Raw genomic sequence first — 24,059 nt, forward strand, 5'->3', positions numbered from 1 at the left:
GCTGAAGTAGCTCCTAGAAACGGCGCACATAGTAAGAAAAGTGATGGACTCCTAAGGAGGCAGGATGCAACCCGGAACCCCACACTAGAAATAAATACCACCCAGTCGCATTGGAGGACTGTGATAGAGAGAGAGAAAAAAAAATAATAATAATAATTTTTATTTTAGCAAAGACCACTCACTCAGCAGACTTGTATAACTAAGAAAAATCACGACCGATGAGAGAAATGAAAACAGACGACCTTTAAAGTAGGGTTGGTTATTTTTTTCTAATTAAAAATAATACATTAAAAAACCAGTGATTTATTTGATTTTTATTTAATTGAGTTTTTTTATTTTAGATGTTTTTCCAATCTTTTTATCCTCAAAATGTATTTTAAGACTGAATTAATATTGATTTATCTTTTAGGTTTCCAGCTCTAGCCTAAAGTATGTATATACTTGCAATTTTCTTATATCCAAGTAAATAGATGCAGCACAGTTATGCTTATGTTTTTATTAACCTCCAAACCATATTTTTCATTATGTTTGCTTTCAAATTAAAAAATTAAAAATTTTAAAAAATAATTATTTTTAATGAAAAAATCAATGATTTAATCACTTAATTAAATCAGTTTGATTTAATCATTGGCAACACTGCTTTAAAGCGACACAGAATCTATAAAATTGGCAACTGGTACACGATATACACAGTAATTTTGTGGGTTTCTTTTTCAATATTCAGAAGAAAACTGAAAGAAGTTTTTGTTCGGTTCAAGATATAAAATTTAGGTCAAAGGACAAGCGCTGGCATCTATGAGGTCATTCAGAGATGACAGGGGTTTGAAAGGTGTAAAAGGAGGATGACCTCTCCATTGCACTAGGAATCATCTATGATAAGAGGGTGGAAAATAAGATGGAAGAAGGAGAATATGAAAGGAGGTACAGTTAAAAGAATGAAAGGGGCTGCAGCTATAAGGGGAGAAGGAAAACTGCAAAGAGCCTCAAGTAATGCCCACAGTGCACCGCATGAGGTGCACTGACGGCACTAGCCCCCTACGGACCGCGACAATCATAAAACCCACTGGATATCATGGGGTCGCAGAGTCAATCCTATACCTGTAATTATTCAACCACACCTGACACTGAACTGTGCATATAGCTGGTGGCTAACTGTCATCACACGAGGTTTTATCGATTGTTTTCACGACGTCACTGTTACTATAAATCCTCAGAAAGCTCTATACAACAATCCATAGCTATTTAAATTAAAGTCTCTTTATATATATATGTGTGTGTGTGTGTGTGTGTGTGTGTATGTGTGTGTGTATGTATGTATGTATGTATGTATGTATGCATGCATTCCCTTTCACGGAATAGAATTTAGGCCGAAGGCCTGGTGCTAGGACATATGAGGTCATTCAGCGCTGAAATGGGAATTGAGAGTAAGAAGGTTTGAAAGGTGTAACAAGAGGAAAACTTCAAAGCAGTTGCACTTTGCAACAATTATTAGGAATCCGTGGATAGCAAGATGGAAGAAAGAGAATATGAAAAAGAGGAACAGTAAAAGGAATAAAAAGGGGTTGCAGCTGGGGGGCCGAAGGGGACACTCGCAAAGAACCTTAAGTAACGCCTACAGTGCACCGCGTGAGATGCATTGACGGCACTAACCCCCTATACGGAGTCATTCCCCTTCGTGTACATCAAGCTAAAAGCTTGCCTGTAGCAGAGACCCAAACGTCACAGGAGGAACCCTCCTCATAACATTTACCTAAATTATAGGGTTGAGGACCGCCGCATTATATTAGATGATATCACGGAGATATGCAATCATCACGTGCTTAGGCAACGTCCCACGTCCAGCAGGGATTAAATTCCCAGGCGATGTTCGCAGATACCAAACACAACTTCAATTAAAACTTACATGAGGATGATGATAAAAGCAAGAACATTAAACGTTAACAACAAACCCGTAAGTAATTCATGCTGGCTCGCCGACTATATATACACCAATATGCCAAGCACAGTCGGGCCAATCAGCGATCGATAAGAGTTCCATGACAAATCGTATTTCCAAAAGGAGACTGTCAGCGTTTTCTCCAGTCGTTGTGACGCGAAAAATCTTCCGGTTTATTTATAGAGCAGGAGACATAAATAAATAGAAATTACTAAATATATATGAAATCTACGTTATTCGAATGAAACCACCGACGATTACAGCTGTCAATGTGGATTGCATAATTGAGCGTGAAATGGTGGGCTTTCGAAAAACACGACCTGGCTCGACGCGAGAAAACACACTGCCTCAAGCAAGGTATTTTTAAATATAATAAATAATATTTATATATATATATATATATATATATATATATATATATATATTAATATATATATATATACATATATATATATATATATATATATATATAGATATATATATATAATATATACACACATTTATAAAACCAGAGATCCTTCCATACAATCTATACGTTTTTTAGGGTACTCACCTGCGCAACCATTCGCTACACTCCTTCCCAGTGATTAAAAATGGATTCCAATCGCTCAGCAGAAGTAGTTTCCAAAGTGAGAGAGAATCCGTCTTGGTAGAAACCTCGTGCACCTCACCACAAGCTTGCCGAAAAGAAAAAAAAAAAAAACCTCACTCGAAAGGATTGGCCTGCTATATAAAACAGGTGGACTTTGGAAGTGGTCTAGGCAGGGGGTGGGTGACAACCCAGAGTGCCCGTGGCCATGAGGAATATCGACCGTAGGGACGAGAAATGTCAGAAATAGGAATGGTGGTAGGCAGGTAGATACATAATCCTCCCCTCGGTAACAGGGAGACATGTTTTTCGAGCCCAATCTATAGAAAAAATCCAGTCCAGTCGACATTATTCACATGCGACATGTATTAGAAGTGGGAGAAAGAAAAGTCTTCAAAACAGAACACAGAATTTAGGCCAAAGGACAAGCGCTGGCATCTATGAGGTCATTCAGTGCTGGAACGGTAACAAGACAGTTAAATGGCTTTAAAGGGGTAACAGGAGGAAAACCTTGCAGCTGCACAATGAATCAACTGTTCGGAGAGAGTTGAAAGTAGGATGGAAGGAAGAGAATATGAACGGCGCTACAGTAAAAGGAATGAAACGGGTCGCAGCTACGGGCCAATGGGACGTCGCAGGCAACCCCAACTACAGGGGAAGTGATGTGAAGAAAAGACTACCAAATGGTTAGTACGTTCATATTTGATCACTTTTCATTCCTTGTACAGGAAACCATATACCTATTATTAGTCCGAATGCACTATACGAATCAATATTATGTTCTCGCTATTATTGCATTTCTACACTTTAATTCATCCTGAATAGAATGTTATGCTCTTTATACATTTTCCTCTGTAACCATGCACTTGGCAATGTTACATAAATCCATTTCTCCCTTTTCATCCCAACTTATTTTCCTTCTGATTTTTGGCGATAAATATCCATTTGTACATAGTCCCAGAAAACCACAGGGTGCTTGCACTCACCAGAGAAAGTTTTTGGCACAAGGTAAGATGTAATCTCCCAGAAGCAATGTTGATTCTGCTTCTAAAAATTACCACAACCGTCGAGAGATCCCTCACTTTCTATACATTTTACCAATAGGTGAGATCCTGACTACAATAATCTGTCTTTTGAACATCAAATGACTTCACGCAGAACAGTGAGTCATTCCAGGTCATGAATGGATTGACTGACTGATTGAGAGTCATCTGGCGCCACGTATCGCCAAACCGGGTCACTGACGCCGAAAAAACGCTCGGAATTGGCGCCGGCAGAAAGAGGTGACAGAAAATCAACACTCAAGTAAATTTCCAGTTACAATAGAGACCCACAACCCAATACACCTAGCACCTCTAAACATCTTACCATTTTCAGTGTCACTGACCCTAAGGTGACAATTCCAACATTTTACAGATCCCAAGGTGACATTTCCAAAATTCCAGCATTTCACAGACCCCAAGGTGACAATTCCAACATTGTACAGAGCCCAAGATGACAATTCCAGAACTCCAGTATTTTACAGACCCCAAGGTGACAATTCCAACATTTTACAGACCCCAAGGTGACAATTCCAACATTTTACAGACCCCAAGGTGACAATTCCAACATTTTACAGATCCCAAGGTGACAATTCCAACATTTTACAGACCCAAAGGTGACAATTCCAGAATTCTAACATTTTACAGACCCCAAGGTGACAATTCCAACATTGTACAGAGCCCAAGATGACAATTCCAGAATTCCAACATTTTACAGAACCCAAGGTGACAATTCCAACATTTTACAGAACCCAAGGTGACAATTCCAACATTTTACAGAACCCAAGGCGACAATTCCAATTTTACAGACCCCAAATGTGACAATTCCAACATTTTACAGACCCCAAATGTGACAATTCCAACATTTTACAGACCCCAAAGGCAATAATTCCAACATTTTACAGACCCCAAAGGCGACAATTCCAACATTTACAGACCCCAAAGGCGACAATTCCAACATTTTTACAGACCCAAAGGCGAAACACAATTCCGAAACACTTTTACAGACCCCAAAGGTGACAATTCCAACATTTTACAGACCCCAAAGGTGACAATTCCAACATTTTACAGACCCCAAAGGTGACAATTCCAACATTTTACAGACCCCAAAGGTGACAATTCCAAACATTTTACAGACCCCAAAGGTGACAATTCCAACATTTTACAGACCCCAAAGGTGACAATTCCAACATTTTACAGAACCAAAGGTGACAATTCCAACATTTTACAGACCCCAAAGGCAACAATTCCAACATTTTACAGACCCCAAAGGCAACAATTCCAACATTTTACAGACCCCAAATGTGACAATTCCAACATTTTACAGACCCCAAAGGCGACAATTCCAACATTTTACAGACCCCAAAGGCGACAATTCCAACATTTTACAGACCCCAAAGGTGACAATTCCAACATTTTACAGACCCCAAAGGTGACAATTCCAACATTTTACAGACCCCAAAGGTGACAATTCCAACATTTTACAGACCCCAAGGTGACAATTCCAACATTTTACAGACCCCAAAGGCGACAATTCCAAAATTTTACAGACCCCAAATGTGACAATTCCAAAATTTTACAGACCCCAAATGTGACAATTCCAACATTTTACAGACCCCAAAGGTGACAATTCCAACATTTTACAGACCCCAAATGTGACAATTCCAACATTTTACAGACCCCAAAGGCGACAATTCCAACATTTTACAGACCCCAAAGGCGACAATTCCAACATTTTACAGACCCCAAGGTGACAATTCCATCATTTTAAACCCAACGGTGGCAATTCCAACACTCCGACAATAAAATGCCAGCAATTACTATGCAGACATCCTACGATAATTCACTGCTTTCGTGATTATAAAACGTAATACTAATAATGTACAGAAAGCCTATAATACTGCATTACCTTTAGCACAGACAGAAAGTGACACTCTGCCCCCCACATCTGCAAATAACTGCACAGACGTGGCAACAGATCTTGCTCTCAGAAGCTAAAAACAGAAATAAATGTTGATGATTAAAAACTAGTCCTATGATACTGACGAAATTTCCAATGAAAAAAATTATCTCTCAGTCGGGCTTCCGTCCTAATATCTGCCAAGGAGAGAGAGAGAGAGAGAGAGAGAGAGAGAGAGAGAGAGAGAGAGAGAGAGAGAGAGAGAGAGAGAGAGAGAGAGAGAGTTAACTAACAGGTCATTTTAGCCGCTCAGAAATCATGCCAAATATTTATCTCATTTTCATTCCATATTTCACGATAAAACTCTTGCATACAAATACTGTGAATATATATATAAATATATATATATATATATATATGTGTGTGTGTGTGTGTGTGTGTGTGTGTCTGTTGTGTGTGTGTGTAATACACACACACATTGAATTTCAATAAATTATACATTTAAGCGTGTTGTATATTCAACAGCTGCACTAAATTATCACTGCCGTCATTAACAGCCGCCTCGAACTTCGAAATCCTCCTTTAGGCCTATGAGGTTCGACAGAGATCAATTAACCTAGTATACTTTTCGGCGCTGCCTGAATTAACCATCAGGTTTGGGTCTGCATCGACGCTATTGTCCCATAACTACCCGGAAAGTCATTAAGAAAAAAAAAAAAGTCTAAGATTATTATACTTTTAGTGACCTAAGAAGATCTTATGACACGAATAAGGTCAACGAAAGGGCCTTAGAAACCGAAATCTACTTTTTTTGGTGACCTAAAAAGGTCTTAGACTAGAGTAAGGTTAATGAAATGGTTTACAAAGAGAATGTACTCTTTTTGTGATCTGGCAGACTAGGTGATAAAAGTGACAGACTCGAGGTGTCAGATTCGAAGAGACAGATTCGAAGTGTCAAGACTAGAATGTCAGAATCAAAAGTATCAAGACTCAAAGTGTCAGACACGAAGGGAGATGAGTCACGCCCTCGTGAGCCGAGCGAACGGCACACGGTCGGCGGGGTGTCACGGGGGGTGAAGATTTCGCAAGAGATGGGGCGCGTGCATTCTCCGTAGCCATGGCAACGGTTGCCATGGCAACCAACAACCTGGCTGCCACGCTCACGAGGAAAACTTGACTATATTATAGGCTGGAGCATCGTGACAGTTCAGCATCGCCAGTTTGCGATCGATAAATACGTGAATGAACGCGACCTCCATGACGGAAATCGTTGTCGCAACTGATAAACAGGAAAGTTTATCATTACTATTATTTCAATTTATAATCCATCCCAAAGGCCAAGCACTGGGACCTATAAGGTTTTTCAGCGCTGAAACGGAAATTGAGAGTAAAAGGTTTGAAAGGTGTAATAGGAGGAAAACCTCAAAGCAGTTGCACAATGAATCAATTGTTAGAAGAGGGTGGAAAATAAGATGGAAGAGAATATGAACGGAGGTACAGTAAAAGGAATGAAAGGGGTTGCAGCTAGGGGCCGAATGGACGCTGCGAAGAACCTTAAGTAATGCCTACAGTGAGCCCCCTGTTTTGTAAATTACCTTGTTGAGGCTAGCCTATCTTCACGGCATCCACTTTGACATATCAATGAAGACTTGTATTTTTCCCTCCTCTTCTCTCTTTCCCTCTCCTGACTGCTACCTACAACAGTCAACTAACATCTAGGTACGTAATGCACAGCTTGGAGACCAGAATTGCAGAAAATGTGCCTCGCTGTCGAACTTCTTAGTTCCAGAGGACCTTTATTCCACACACCGTTGGACTGTGGAACAGTCTCCCTGTTCACCTCTGCAATGTCTTGCAAATGACCATCATATTCTTTGGAAGCTCTCATTCAGGGCAATGGCCCCCTTGGTGTGCTTGTTCCACAGAATAGGGTTCATCTTCTGAATAATTACAAGTGTTTCAAATGAACAACACATTCTTTGGAAGCTTCACAATTTCCTATCAATGGCCGCTATAGGTTTGTTCCACATGAATAGGGTTCATTTCTGAATATAATAATAATAATTGTAAATAAACACAATATTCTTTGGAGGCTTCAGAATTTCACGTCAATGGCCCCTCTGATGGGCTTGTTCCATATGAACAGGGTTTATCTTCTGATTAATAATGTAATGGTAATCATTTCTCTCATCATTGCTTACCTATCTCAGCAGCCATCTTGTACGTGACCTTAAAATAATTACAGTACCTTTCAATTGTTTATGCTGTACACTGTACATTTAAGTACAATAATGTGCACTACATACATATGCCATTTAAAGGATGGGCAAACAATTCTCCAAGGTTTGATGACGAATGTTAGCATACATTCAGGGAGCCAAAATGAAGTTGACTGCCAAGAGGTTTGGGCAACCGCAAACCATTGTTAATTTCAAGGGGTATCACAGGGTTTGGGAATAAGTACTAAGATTAGATTAAAAAATGTTATTGTTATTATACAATTAAGTTTGTTCATACTTACCTGGCAGATATATATATAGCCTGTATTTTTCTGACGTCCGACAGAAATTTCAAAACTCGCGGCACACGCAGTGGGCGGCCAGGGTGGTAGTACCCATTCCCGCCGCTGGGGGGGGAGGCGGATATCAGGAAAACCATTCCCATTTTCTATTCATATTTTTTATTAATGTCTCTGTCTCCTGAGGGGGCGGGGAGGAGGCGGGCACTTAATTAAATATATATCTGCCAGGTAAGTATGAACAAACTTAATTGTATAATACAATAACATTTTGTTCATGCCACTTACCTGACAGATATATATATAGCTGAATCCCACCTTCGGATGGTGGGAAGAGACAGAATAGGATTTTTTAGGAAACTTAAATTAAGTAGATGATATACATCTTGGTTCCTTACCTGTTTGCAAAGTAGACTATGTGATTACTGTCACGTAAGGGCTGCTTTTGCTTAACACAGAGTTGCCAGCCAGGTGGAGACCTGTAGTGCTGGTGCGCTCTGGATGATCTGTCAACGGGTGCGAGACCTCAGCGTGACAAGACCATCGAGGCCATACAAATGAGGGCAACGAAGCAACTGACCACCACCTGACCAACTATTCACAAAAACCCCTTAAAACTAACTAAAGGATGGGAGATCTTCACATAAGACTCACCACAACCTAAAAACACAACAACCTAACTTAAACCTAACTAAGGGATAGGGAAAGAGCTACTTCCGGACCCCAATACTGTGTCCGCAGAAACGTATGGCCCAGTGCATTACAATCGCATAAATCGTTCTCACATCCCTTAGGTAATGTGAGGCGAAGACGGAGTTACTCCCTCCAAAAGGGGTGCAATCAAGGATGTCCTTGATTGACATGTTCTTTTGGAAGGCAAGAGAGGTAGCGACGGCTCGAACTTCGTGCGCTTTTACTCGGAAGAGGCTCAAATCAGTCTTCTGGAAAGATGAATGAGCCTCCCGAATGATATCCCTTAGAAAGAAAGCAACAGCATTCTTCGATAAAGGTAACTCTGGTCTCTTAACAGAGCCAACCAGAGATTACCTGAGGGACCTCTTACCTCTTTCGTTCTATGCACGTAGAACTTGAGAGCCCTGACCGGGCACAGGACTCTCTGGTTCTTGGCCCACCAGACTTGACATACCCTTGATCTCGAAAGTCTTCGGGCCAAGGTTCGAAGGATTTTTCATTCTTCGCCAAGAAAGTTGGGTTCAACGAGCAGACAGCATTGTCCCCTTTGAATCCCATTAACTTGCTAAACGCTTGAATTTCACTAACTCTCTTAGCCGTCGCAAGAGAAGTTAGGAAAAGAGCTTTCCTTGTCAGGTTTCGAAGAGACGCTGCCTGAAGCGGTTCGAAAGTGCTCGACATAAGGAATTTAAGGACTACATCCAGGTTCCATGAAGGAGTCTCATTTGAGGAACCTTCGAAGGTCTCGAAAAGACTTTAAAAGGTCATGAATGTCCTTGTTGTCAGACAGGTCGAGGGCCCTGTGCCTAAAAACCGCTGACACATGCTTTTATATCCCTTGAGGGTAGGGACCGCTAATTTCTGCACATTCCTGAGAAAGAGCAGAAAATCAGCTATCTGGTTCACAGAGGTCGAGGAAGAGGAAAACTCCCTCCTTTTTACACCATGCCCTGAAGGAAGCCCACTTCGACTGGTAAACAGCTCTTGTGGAAGCACGTCTCGCATGTGCGATTGCTCTCGCAGCTGCTTTCGAAAAAACCTCTCGCTCTGGCCAACTTTTCGATAGTCTGAACGCAGTCAGACCCAGAGCGGAGAGGTTTTGGTGAAACCTTTCGAAGTGAGGCTGTTTGAGTAGATCTTTCCTCCAGGGCAATGTCCTTGGAAAGTCTACAAGGAAAGACATGACCTCTGTGAACCATTCTCTCGCTGGCCACATCGGAGCGATCAGGGTTTAACCTCGTCCCTTCCGAGGCCGCAAACTTCCTCATGACTTCCCCCAGAATCTTGAATGGTGGGAAGGCGTAAATAAAGTCTAGGCCACCCGTCCAATTACAAAGCAAAGCGTCTACCTCGATCGCTTCTGGATCCAGGACCGGGGAGCAGTAAGAGGAAGTCTCTTGGTCCTTGACGTTGCGAATAAGTCGACCAGTGGACGTCCCCCACAACGTCCACAGGTCTCGACAAACGTATTCGTTCAAGGTGCATTCCGTCGGTAGGACTTGGTCCCGACGACTGAGAAGGTCTGCCCTGACGTTTTGCACTCCTGCAATGAATCTCGTCAGGATAGTCACCTTTTTTCTCTTTGCCCACAGCAGAACTCTCTCTCGCTAGGGAAAACAACGTTCTGGAGTGTTCCTCCCTGGTTTTTTAAATAAGCGAGTGCTGTGGTATTGTCCGAGTTTATCTGAACAATCTTGTTCTCCAAACTCTTTTCGAAGACTGCAGGGACAGAATACCTGCTGCCAGTTCTTTGACATTTATATGCCAGGCTACCTGTTCCCCTCTCCAGGAGCCTGACACTTCCTTCCGCCCCCTAGTGTTGCTCCCCATCCTGTGATGGAAAGCGTTCTGAAAACAACACTAGGTTCGGGGCTCAGAAGACTTAGGGACACGCCCTCTTGAAGCTTCTGAGGGTCCAACCACCATCTGAGGTGGTTCTTGATCGGAAGCGATATTCTCAATATGGCATTGAGATCGTCCTTGGCCTTCCACTCGTCCGCAAGAAAAATTGGAGAGGCCTGATGTGCAGTCTTCCCAAGGAACAACCTTTCTAGCGAGGAAATGGTCCCCAGCAGACTCATCCATTCCCTCGCCGAGCAAGTCTCTTTCCTTAGAAAGGCTGAGATCTTTTCTAAGCCTAGCCGCTGACGTTCCTGGGACGGAAACGCTCGAAAAGCCACTGAATCCATCTGAATCCCCAGATACACGATGGACTGTGTTGGGGTCAGAGGCGACTTTTCGAGGTTGACCAGAAGTCCCAGGGACTTCGCTAAGGCTAAGTGAACTGCAAGTCCTTCAGACACTTCTCTCTCGACGACGCTCTGATCAGGACCTAGTCGTCGAGGTACAGGGAAACTCTTATTCCGAAGAGTGTAGCCACCTCGCTACGTTCTTCATTACTACTGTGAACACCATCGGAGCCGTGGTCAGTCCGAAGCACATAGCTCTGAAACTGCCATACTTTGTTGTCTAGGACAACCTTAGATACTTTCTTGAAAGAGGGTGGATCGGGATGTGAAAGTACGCGTCCTGCAAGTCTAAGGACACCATCCAGTCGCCCGGCTCAATGCTCCCAGAACAGAATGAGGCGTCTCCATCGTGAATTTGTTCTTTTCCACGAAAAGATTGAGCCTGCTTACATCTAGAACCGGACGCCAACCAGACCGACTGTGCTTCGGTACCTAGGAAGATTCTCGTTGTTACAAAAACCTGGAGGACCCCAGGTCCGCGACTTGTTCCACCGCTCTTTTGTCGATCATCTGCTGAAGAGATCGAACAATACTTTCTTCTTTTCTCCCTGATAGGATGGAGAAAGGTCTCTGGGAGTCGTAGAAAGAGGAGGAAGATCTAAAAAAAGGGGGGGGATCTTGTACCCTTGCTCCACGATCTTGAGGGACCAAGAGTCCGTGTCTCTCTCTCTCCACGCTCCGCAAAAAACTTCAGTCTGGCTCCGACTGGTGTCTGAAGGACATGCTTCTTTACTTGGAAGGCTTTGGCTTAAAGGAAGCTCTTCCTCAGTGGAAAACGCCCTCTCCCTCGAAGGAGCTGCTCGCGAGGGGGGAGCCCCACCCCCGAAAAGTGGCTGTTAACTTTCTTCGGCGGTCGCGAACCGCAGCTGAAGAGGTTTTGAACGGTTACGGCTGGGACCGTCTTGTAGACTGGGCCAAAAGGTCCTGAGTTGCCTTCTCTTGTAAGCTGTTCGTTCAGGTCCTTTACTAAAGTCGGGGGAAGAGAATGGTTCGAAAGAGGCGAAAACAGCAAATCCGCTTTCTGAGCTGGAGTCACCGAACGAGCTGTGAAGTTGCACAGCAAGCTCTCTTTTTTAATAAAGCCGTTCCAAAATGAGATACGAGCTCCTCCGAACCATCCCTGATGGCTTTGTCCATACATGCTAACACGCTGGACAGCTCCCTCCCCAGACTGAGAGATTCTGGGCTTCTCGCTTGCAGATCCAGAACTCCCAAACACCAGTCAAGGAGTTGAACACTTCCAGCGTCCTGAGCAGACCCTTCAAATGAGGGTGGTCAGTTCCGAGCGGTCCAGGTTACCTTAGCAAGAGGGTAAAAGTGACCTCCTCTGCAAATCCACAAGGCTGGAGAAATCTCCTTGAGCCGAAGAAGGATACGAACTCCCACTTCATCTTTGGTTCTATACCAAATGCCCCCTTTTCCACTAAGTCTAGTTGGAGGCAAGGCGAAGGTCGTCTTGCCTTGATCTCTCCTTCTTACCATCCAATCTTGGAGCTTCTTAAAGGCCCGTTTCGTGGAGAGAGAAGTTTTCATCTCTACAAACTCTGGGGTTTTTCCAGTTTTAGATGAAGAAAACTGCGAAGGAGGAGACTTGGGAGCTGCGGGCTGAAATTTGTCTTCAAAAGAAGAACGCAGAGTCGTACGAGGACTTATAGTCCGAGATTGACGGGGCTGCAGCAGGCCCTCTTCAACCGATTCAGCCGAACTACTAAGCTCTCCTCTTCTCTAAACGGAAGAGGAGACCGTCTGTCAGGAGAGGGCGTCCTAATATCAGGTCTGGCTTGATCAAAGGACCCCTATCCTTGCTAGAGGCAGCCTTATTTCGGGCTGTCTTCTTTATGACGCTTACTACCCGATGAAGGTAAAGCGTCCTGACGAGGACGAGCGACCTCAGCGCCGTCCGCAGCAGTCTCATCTGCCCGAGAAGCGTCCTTACGTTTCTTTTCCGCTGGCATACGTGCCTGTGCGCGTAAACTAGCGTCTGGGGGTACGACTTCTTGTTCAGAATCCCCAAAAACGTCTTGAAGGCGGCCTGAACGTCCTGGCGAGCTTCCTGCCAAGCGTCCTGCCGAGCCGTCCTGGTGAGCGTCCTGGCGTGAGCGTCCTGCCCCCGCGTCCTGTCTAGCGTCCTGGCGAGCGTCCTGACGAACGTCCTGCCTAGCGTCCTGCCAAGCGTTCTGACGAACGTCCTGCCTAGCGTCCTGCCAAGCGTCCTGACGAAGCGTCTTGACAAGCGTCCTGACGAGCGGTTCCTGACCGAAACGGTCCTGCCGAAACGTCCTCATACAGAGCGTCCTCCTCAAAAGCGTCCTGACGTAACGTCCTTCTAGAGGACGAACGAGATCGGCGAATCGCCGAAGGAGAAGCGATCGGCGAACGAGACGAAGTAGGTGAAGGAGAAGGAGACTGCTTAGTCCTCTTGACAGGCAGTCTAAGGTCCTTCCTCCGCTTAGGCTCGACTGCTGCTGGGCGAGTCCCTCTGAGCCATAAGCGAGGATAGCTGGTCCTGAAGGGACAAAAGAATGTTCTTCGTCGGGGAAGAATGAACAGAGGAAGCAGGACTGATCCTGTGAGAAGACGAGGGGCGAGGGGACGCCTATTCCTTCCTTCCACAGGTACCAGCTTACCTGGCTTCTCAGGTTATAGCGCCTGTGCCACGCTAAACCCATCGTCCTCATCGGAGGAGATCCTACCTCTTTTTCTGAGGCGGAAACGCGTCATACGCGTCCTCCGACGAAAGTGGCGAAAGAGGACGTGAAGCGGTCCTCCGCACGAAACTCCGTCCTTTTCAAGGAAAGGACGAGAGTCTCTCCGAGCGCTCCACCCCTTGCGCGGGGAGGACGCTTCGGAGGACGAAAAGCACTCTTTCAGGACGCGCGCTCGTGCGCGCTCCTTGGCAGCCTGGGTCTTTGCTACAGGGCCTGCCGAAGGGACGCCAGATCGGTGGGAAGCCCCCGTAACCCTCTTGCGGCTTTTCGACATACCTAGAGGCATTATGGGGCCGATCTGACGCCCCCTCCACAACATGGGGGGCACGATCAACACACTTGCACCGAGCCAGTTTCTCAGGCTTTCACTTTGGTCTCCAGAGTGCGAAGAGACTCCAAAAAATCAAGAGAGAGAGCATTCGCTTCTCCGACACAGAATCAGAGCCCGAAGGCAACACAGGTTTAGGGGTTGTAAACACTACAGGTGTTAATGGAGGAGAGATGTTAGCCTTACCTTTGGTAGAACCACTCCTGGAGGAAGACCTCCTGATCCTATCGCGCTCCAATTTAAGGCGATAGGACTCATATACTCTCCAATCATCATCGGTCAATTTCTCACATTCATTGCACCGATTATCAATCAAACAATTAAGCCCCCTACAACTCATACATACTGTGTGGGGGTCTACCGATGCTTTCGGTAGCCTCACCTTACAATCAGCCCTCACACACACTCTGAAACTCACAACACTTGATCCAGACATATCTTATATAGAAAAGTCAATCCAAAATCAAAAAACGGTCCACTATCGCGCATGCCAATTCAACAATCCAATTCAATACCAAAAAAATCAATCAGATACTTAAAAGCGAGTCAAATTCCAAAAAATCCTGAGCAGAGGTCTGTAAACAGTTGTTTACCGACCGGCGACAGAAAAAAATATGAATAGAAAATGGGAATGGTTCCTGATAGTCCGCCTCCCAGCGGCGGGAATGGGTACTACCACCTGGCCGCCCACTGCGTGTGCCGCGAGTTTTGAAATTTCTGTCGGACGTCAGAAAATACAGCTATATATATATCTGTCAGGTAAGTGGCATGAACAAAAAAACCATTCACTTATCAGATCTCATATACGAAACACACTGACTTAGGTTATTTTACTTTTCCTGTCTGTTAATACCTTGTCTGACATGTCGAAAAATGACCAGGTTGAAAGCTTGACAAGCATTGTTTGTCAGAGCTGTAAGATGTGCAATCTCCTTATACTCTGTTTTTTTCCATCTGTCCATCCGCCTGTGGTGTTTTTGTATGGTAACACTGCATCCCGGGCTTTAGATAGTTACGCTTTGTGTAAGTTTTAGGTAAATAAAAGGATATCTGGGTGTACATTTGCAACTGAAAAGTGTTTTAATAATTTACTGTATGCGAATTACACCGTTAATATTCGAAATAGGATATTGCTGTTATTGTTGAATGTAAGTTGAATGTAACTATCTAAAGCCCGGGACGCAGTGTTACCATACACAAACACCACAGGCGGATGGACAGATGGAAAAAAACCGAGTATAGGAACACACAAGATGAACCTGCGGTGGATGGACACTTGCAAAGCTGCCACATCATCTGTGGGATGCTGGACGAGTGTCCCCAGGATTTGGTTCCATTCTGTCAAATCTTGGTTCACAGCCAATATCACTACAAGATTAGTTTTACATTCACTTCTGCAAGGAGGTCATCCTCAAAGAGGGGAGTCTGGTGTTCCTTGAAGTCAGTTGAGGCTCTCCTACTTGACAATGTGCCTGTCCATCTTGCAAAGAAAAAGTATGGTGTTCAGAACAGATGTAACAGGTGTATTTTTTAACATTTTTGGTTGTTAGACTTACATGACTGTTGTCTGTCACCCAGTGAGGCAAGCCATCACTGTGCCAGAAAAGAATATTACCAACAGCAGTTACTGGATGAAGTGATGGTTTTGTTTGTTTGTATGGTGTTTTTATGTTGCATGGAACCAGTGGTTATTCAGCAACGGGACCAACAGCTTTACGTGACTTCCAAACCACGTCGAGAGTAACTTCTATCACCAGAAATATACATCCCTCACTCCTCAATGGAATGGCCGAGAATCGAACCAGCGACCACCGAGGTGAGAAGCAAACACCAAACCAACCACGCCACTGAGGCGCTCAATGAAGGACGTGGATTTTTGTAGAAAGCTCTGCATAAAATGAGAAACTACTCCCTCAGATTGGTGATCTACAACTGTCTTCTTGCCTTGAATGGATCTGTGCTCTTTACCTGGAGCATGGTTAGTAGAGAGTGAATACCTAAAGAGTTTACAAACGAATTTCCATAAGTTTAGAAACAATATTCATCAAAACGACATTCTTGAGACCACATTCAACACTGAGAACACCACTGCTGCCAACGGTGACCAGGACGATGACCTGGAAGATGCCTCTAGTATTTTCTTTAGGTCCAAAAATAACTTGATCTCCTCATCAAGTCAGGCTAACAGACCATCCACAGTATGACAGAGACTGGATTGATAACAAGGACTTTGTCCTCACTTTGTGTAGCAGAAACTGACATCAACAAGCACCAGCAACAAAGGTCCTTCTGTTATAGGAGGCTCAATCATTCATTCAAGGTTGGTACCCCACAGCATCCACCAGTCCACTTTCCTGCATCAGAACCACAAGCCAGTACACGGTCTGTCAGTCACCTGTTGTTGTTTCAATACCAAACCCCTTATGCTTTTCATCTGACTTTGTGGAATCACTGGCCGATTCCTTAGGCTACATATAACCACAGAAGCTATCTCATCTTCGGTCCCTATGTAAGAGTGTAATGCCTCATCCACTGCTCTGGCAATGTACTGAAAGGCATATGAGAGAATGAGAGATGTGTGTAAAAAATAGCCTTAGTACTGTACTACTGTATTATACTTTTACTCATAAAATTTTGTGAAGTTTAACTCTGGACATTCTCTTGTACAACCATTCAGTCTGGTATAAAACTTGTTGCATACTAAATTTTATTGTTTTTACTATGTATGTATAGTACAGTACTATATGTAATAGCATATATATTCCAAAACTGACAAGTACACACTTACGTTTAATCAATATTCACAGTCTAGTGGAATTTTTTTTGGAAACACGAAACACAATGGATGCAGTACAGAATGAGAAAGGTTAGCCTGGTATAATTTACTAGCACACAGTGCTGATGCATTTTATTAAAGTTTTCTATTATCCTTAGGTCTTTTAAGCATTTTTTTTATTATGCTGCTACATATACATAGCATTTATCAGCTTACACAAAGGGCAGAACAAGGCATACATTTTTTCTTTAACTTTACTTTATCCAGACCACAGAGTTAATATTATGTATGCCTAAGGCATACATAAATACAAGTACATACATTTGAATCATCTGTGTGTTGTGATATGGTGCATACAATTGTGAGTACTAAGTGGCTTGAGTATTCTATTGTGAAGTAGGTCTAGAATGAGACATATTGGTCATTAATGTGCAATATTTAAGGATTTATTCAAAATAGAAATTGCTTTCATTTAGCTTTATACTGCAGTAATGTCCTGTTCACACATCTGTGTATACTGTATAGATTTATTGATTTTGTAAGTATTTGTTCACATGTGGTATGCTCCAGAAACTGCATGGTTAGGCTAGTTCTAGGTAGCCTAACATAGGACTTTCCACGATAGGCATTTTACTATCGTCCACAACATCCTTTTACCAATTAATGTGAATGTGAATGTCACTCTACAAAAGGACTTGTCTTAATTAACCAGCAAAAGATGTAGACTGCAGTAATAAGCATCAAATATGCTATATCTAACACAGTTCCAATAATTCACTTTTAGATTATTAGATCATTTTAAACAAGTCATTGAATATGACTGGACTAACCTATCATAACAAATACTCAAACCTTGTGCTAGAAGTATTTCTAAGGTAGCTGCAAAAAACAGGCAGGAAAACTTGAAATGCACTTAAGATAAAAGTTTCTTCTGATATAGTTTTATATGCTTGAATCAAATTAAAACATCCTGGGGTCACAAACAAGCTGAAATGCTGATCACAGAAGGCAGTTTTACATAAGTCTATCACTATAGATAGTGCCCTCTTAACACCTGTAGCCACAGATGTTACTTTGTTTGTCTTCCAACTGGTGAAAATATATTTCACTGTCGAACTAACTACTGCAGTTAAGCCTCCTTTTAATTAACTGAGTAGATCCATGCATTACCTACAGATAGCTAATAGGTTAAGCATCCACTGCCAGTTTCCATTAACACTTTTCAGGGTGATGCTTTGACCTCTTTTTGCAATCCAGGGTTATCTTTAGGAAGTACAGGCCCTCTGAAGCTTTTGAGACTGTGCTGATAGTCTATGACATATACCTAGAGAACCCATTACACCGCACTTTTCAAAATAATAAATTTGACACTCCTTGCCTCAACTACAACCATCTTGGACTAACATAAACTTTAACACAAAACTGTCTACCTTTCCCTTTTGTACACACAACTACCTACTACTTTGAGCACAATTCTCATGACCCAATTTTCTGTCTACAGGATGCATGGAATCTTTCTCATTCCTATAATCACTATGCAGAATTTGTGTATCAAAGTTGAAACCAACTTGATAAGTCTTTATTCCCATTCACGTGTAAAATGTACAATGCCAGCTATAGTCTACTTAGTTCAGATCCACTGCATAATAAACCACTGTCAAGTAGAACATGGTGGCTAAAGCATTCCACTGAGAACTACTTGACCTTGAATAATTCACCATTTTCATCTACACCTCTTATCATCAAATCTAGCACTTAGTTCATTGAAACATGATCAGTTTTAATGAATAGGTGCCAGTTATTATAATATCATCAAGGGCAACAATTATAAAAGTCTAACATGTTGAGTAATATTTTCCACATTAGTCAAGATTATTCTACCAGCATAACCTTGTTCTAAGTGTTATACATAATACAGTACTGTATTATAAATGCTTTCGATCACTCAATTGATGGGCTGGGAAAATTCAGCCATGTTCATCATTGACAGCCTTTCAGCTAGAAACCAATTTTGGTTTACAGTAAGTTATCACTGTATCCCAACTTGATGCAATCAGAGGTGTCATTGGAAGATGCTGAGGGGCCTTAATTCTCATACTTATATTCACAGTTCAAAGCCTCGTATCTAAATGAAATGAACTCAATCAGTGCTGAAATTGAGAACATAAGGTTTTAAGGGTGTAACAGGAAAAGGTGGTAGGTAACCTGGAGGAAAGAGAATGTGAACGGAGATACAGTAAAAGAAATTATTCACAGAGTGATGGATTTTCTTAAAAACTTCAACTACTGTCCAAATCCTTCTAAGACTCTTCAAGTTTCTTTCCAGTTAACAATATACTACTGTACCAGTCTCAGTTCCATAACCCTATCTCTGTAGGTGTTCCAACAGTTTTCAAACTTGAAAAATGCATCACGGCATAAACAAAGCAAACAAATAGTATAAGAAAACTCTTAAGGGGAGCTACATCCACCAATGTGCCTCAATATTTTTGCCAGTCACCAACCAACTTCAGCTATAGCAATCACAGCTGACAGAAAAACCACCAACCAAATGCCTATTCAGACCCAAGAGTACTAATATATCACGTCGGTCGCAATACAAACCAATGTCAAGAACATAAACAATTCATATGATTACCATATATTTCGGCGTATAAGTCGACCGGAAGATAAGTCGACCCCCCAATTCTGAGTAAATTTTTATGATTTTAACTAATATCGTGTATATTAGTCGACCTATAAAATGTTAGGCCAACCGTACGCTCAAAATAAGCAGCAGGGTAAAACGTATCATGTAAAATAACCTGAATGTTATTACGGTACATATGTTGCTCTACTTACCATAAGAAATACAGGTAATATACTCGGTATATTAACAAATCTGTGTAATATATAAAAGATGAATACCGGCAAATATGATTAGAAATGACGAAACGAAAGATATGGTACTCGAGTGTAATGTAAACAAACAAAGCGCTAACTAACGCTGCATAAGAGCCTACGTATATATGTATGTACAAACTGTCACTCAAGTTAATGTTTGGATTGGGTTGTTAAAACGACGTGCCGGTATTTTATTATTATGTTGGAATATTCCTTGACCATTGGTTCTTCTATGGCATAAACAGGCTCATTTGAGGGAAAACGAACCTGCAGTTGATTCACCAGATTCAAACTGGGATCCTTATGATGAAACCGTGAATGATAATTTGTCTGATGAATTGTTTAATTCAAGTGACGATGACTCAAGTAATTTTGAAGGATTTTAAATACATATTTACTATTAAATACAATTTTTTTTATTTTATTTAAAGTGATAAAGATTTCATACCATAAAATGTTTTTGAACAATACCCCGGTAAATACAAAACTGTCAGAGTCAACGCATCCTTCTCAATTACTGTACTACAAATAGCTACGCAATGTTTACACTTGCTGTGCGATTGGGGTTTCTTCAAGTTACTTTGATTTGTTTCATTTTATTTAAGGTAATGGATGTTCTAATGTATTATTATTGTCGTATTACAGTGTGAAATGTTTTTAAAACTGGTATTTACATACATAGTTACCTCAACAAGGCTGTCATTGTTATTAGCCAACTGTAAAGCCTGGATTCCTGTACCGAAATGCCAAAATTATAAAGATTCACTTTTTGTTACCGGTAGATAAGTCGACCCCCTAATTTTGGCATGATTTTTTGGGGCTAAAGGGTCGACTTATACGCCGAAATATACGGTATATAATATTTATGCAATAAAAATTAAATTAAAAAAAAATTAGAAAACAGATGGATGAATATGAAAAGCATCATCAAGACAACAGGAGTGAATTCTGTTATTTTCTCTGGTATGTCCTTAAAACTGAGAAAAGACTGGTATAAATCAAATTCTTGTAACAGTTTTTAAACCATTTCAAGTAATGGCCATTATTCTAAGTTTTAGCACAGCTGAACATCCACTATGACTCCAGAACAGAAATGAATACCAGTACAGATTTTACTAATGTCAAGTTCACTCATTCTGTGGTACTGTTTAACTGTATTTCAATAGTTCTATCTGTTCCTCCAACTTTACTTTAATGCATGTCTTGAAGTTCTACATTAAACACAAAACAATATGGAATACAACTTATAATAAATTTGAAGTTTGTGCCACATTCAAGAACATTTTTTTGTGTTTCTGAGCAACAGGTGATACTGTCACAGGGAATAGTACATTACAGAAGGAAGACTAGATTGTCCCATTTCAGTACATACCTCCTAACCAATTCCATAACCTACTTTTTTACTCCCTAAACTGGACTATGCAACAGTTAATATAACAAAAAAACAGCCCTGACATGGATAGCTGAAACCTATACTCTAGGCTATTTTTCACCTATCTGACGACCAATGAAAACTAAATCGTTTTGAGTGCAATATAGAGAACCCTCTAGGATAAGCCTACGTTTCTTATTTAGTTTAAAATTATGTTGATAGACTATATGCTCTGGACAGGAAGCTCCTGTTTACAAATTTTTATACTGGGGTTGGAGCTTACGCAGTTGAGAACAACGGACACAGGTTCTGCCAACAAAGAAAAAAAAAAACCTTTAATCGTATGCTATGCTTGGGCCTAACCAGACCTTACCTTCCTGCCCTGACTTAAGGTTAAATAGCCTAACCTTAATGTCTGAGCCAAATGTGGTGCAAGACCTTGAACCTGCACTTTCAGCTTTCTTAATCATTTGTACATCACTCTTAAAGAAATTACCCCTGAACTAACGTTACAAATCTTATTCAAAATTTCTGAAATCAAAATCTGAACATTGGATATTCTTAAATCATCGTTTGTCCATAATAATACTCTTAAAAGTTTGTTTAACCTCGGTTACTTGTGGCATGAACTCGGCAGCTTGCATAGCCTAACAACCACCATTCAATTTTAAGTATTCCGAGTCATTCCAAGTTCACTGCCTCCTTTTCTTCATTCCTAAAATGATCCACGGTATATCTTAAAATAAAAGAATAAGAATATATGACAATATAGGCACATAACGCCCATATTCATATCCACATTCCTCATTCAAAAACAACCGCGGAAACCGAAAATGTGAGTTGACAGTTCCGTTCAATCACCACGCCCACTGACGTAAAAGAGCCTCTTAAAACTTTTAATCGTAACGTTCAACGCTTACAAGACCGAAAATTCTATAAATAAGCAAAGAAGAAAATGAAATTACATTCCAAGCACAACTATACAAAGCTCAAAACAGCTATGTCAACCATATGACTAAAATGATAAAGCGTTTCACCTACAATATCATTATCTGACGGCACTACACATCAACTGAACGCACCCCAGCTGACGACATAAACAAAACTTTGTAGCCACTTGTTACGCGTTTCTCGGAGTTTTAATTTCTCTTCACTTAAGCAATTACCAAAACCGCTTCATTCAAAACAATATTAAGACTCGATGGAAGGCAACTGAAGGGGCAACTCACCATGGAGACGTCGTAAAGCTCGTCCAGAGGCATTCCAAGTAATTCTTCATGTCTGTCTTGCCGCCACTAACATTATAACACTAACGTTTTCTACACAAATATGTCGATCGTCGTGACTCACGAGTTCCGTTATTTGTGAAATGTTTATGAAAAACTTGTGTAAACTTTCACATTATACTAATTACTAATTATTTCATGCATCAGACACGTATTTTACATTCCGTTCACGTAAAATAAGTAAACACAAATTGTGTACGTGCCTAATTCATTAGACGCACGTGACATATGTAAGCAACGAACGTGAGCTGCTCACGTCGGTCAATGGGTGGTCATAAATAATAGAGCGACATTGTGCTGTATCGTATATTCATGCCTGTGGCTTTGTTTTCCGGGAATAATGGGTACTACAGTTACGTACCACAGTCCTAAAAAGGAATGTTACACACAGACACACCATAGTTTTGGTCCTCTGGGTCTTTGGGATCATAATATTCCCGTTGGTATAGTACTAGGTAGTTCTCTTATTGGGTTGTTGTTTCGTCTACGTCTTCTTTCTTTTTTTGTGCATCCCTGTTGCCAGCGTCCTCTCCCACGATCATATGTAGACTTCTCTGAACTCATCCCCGACTCTGATAAAATATCATTATAATCATCGGATTCTTCTTGTGGCTGATTTTGTTCCATATCTAGGAAATTCACAACTACTTGGTTGGAGTTATACTGGGGGCGTTCCTCTTGATTAGTGCAGTATCCGTTCTGTATTTTTCTCCAATAAGAAGATTACAAAAATAATGTCCTGGCTGACAAAGGTAATTACAGGGTGGCTTAATTGCCGGCCGTCTTCACAGCCGCCTAAAGTCCTCATATTGTTATCTCTTTGAGATATGCAATGCACTTTAATGAGACAAAATTGCAACAATAACAATATTTACAAATATCTTGCAACATTTTTATCTATACCTATTTCTCTTTCATAGCCAGTATAGCGTTTTCTTGTATAGCTTGGCATGGTACTCAATTAAATCTATATTTCTCCAAAATTTCACCTTTTGAGAATATATTGGCTTACGGCAAAATATATCAGAACATATTTTTACTATATCAGTCTTTTATTTTTAGATATAATGCTGCTATAGATTGCGACTATTTAGTTGTTAGGTTATGACCAGATAAGTATCTTTGTATGAAAACTAACTCGTGTAACTTTATGCAGATCGATTGGTATTGCTCAGTGTAAATGCTTTCAAGCAAGAGATGGTGGCACTGTGGCTGGCTTATGTTTTATATAACAGGATTAGTATCATATCTTTTGGTGAAAGTCAGGAAAGAAGGATATATATATATATATATATATATATATATATATATATATATATATATATAATATATATATATAATGAATGTCTGAGATTTGAAAGAAAAATAAATTACCGCCCTAAACATATTAGAAAACTCATGGCAAACAAAAAAAATACCTTTTTATATATATATATATATATATATATATATATATATATATATATATATATATATATATATATATATATATATATATATATACACATATATATATATATATATATATATATATATATATATATATATATATATATATATATATATAGATATATATATATTTAATATGAAATGTCAAAATGTTCAGCTGAAGTATGATACTTGATGATGTTTGTTTATAAAGCTAAAGTCTGTATCTACACTTGAGTGATGATGAATGACTGTAGATAAATTATGATTAAAGCCTTCCTTGTTCGCGGACATAGTTTTAACTGCTTACTCATCCGTCATATGTACAACAATAATGCAGATTCAATCTTAAA

General features: G+C 41.0%; 1 protein-coding gene across 1 annotated transcript in view; it reads right to left on the reverse strand.

Moving 5' to 3' along the window:
• LOC135216328 (rootletin-like) overlaps positions 1-22,441 on the reverse strand; it is a 413,187-nt gene extending 390,746 nt beyond the window's left edge. Inside the window, exon 1 of the mRNA XM_064251513.1 lies at positions 22,222-22,441. Within this exon, the coding sequence (XP_064107583.1) occupies positions 22,222-22,254 (33 nt within the window). The 5' untranslated portion in view covers positions 22,255-22,441. The remainder of the gene's footprint in view (positions 1-22,221) is intronic.
• Between the last annotated feature and the right edge of the window lie 1,618 nt (positions 22,442-24,059).

The sequence above is a fragment of the Macrobrachium nipponense genome, chromosome 6 (assembly GCF_015104395.2).
Source record: "Macrobrachium nipponense isolate FS-2020 chromosome 6, ASM1510439v2, whole genome shotgun sequence".
Taxonomy (NCBI): domain Eukaryota; kingdom Metazoa; phylum Arthropoda; class Malacostraca; order Decapoda; family Palaemonidae; genus Macrobrachium; species Macrobrachium nipponense.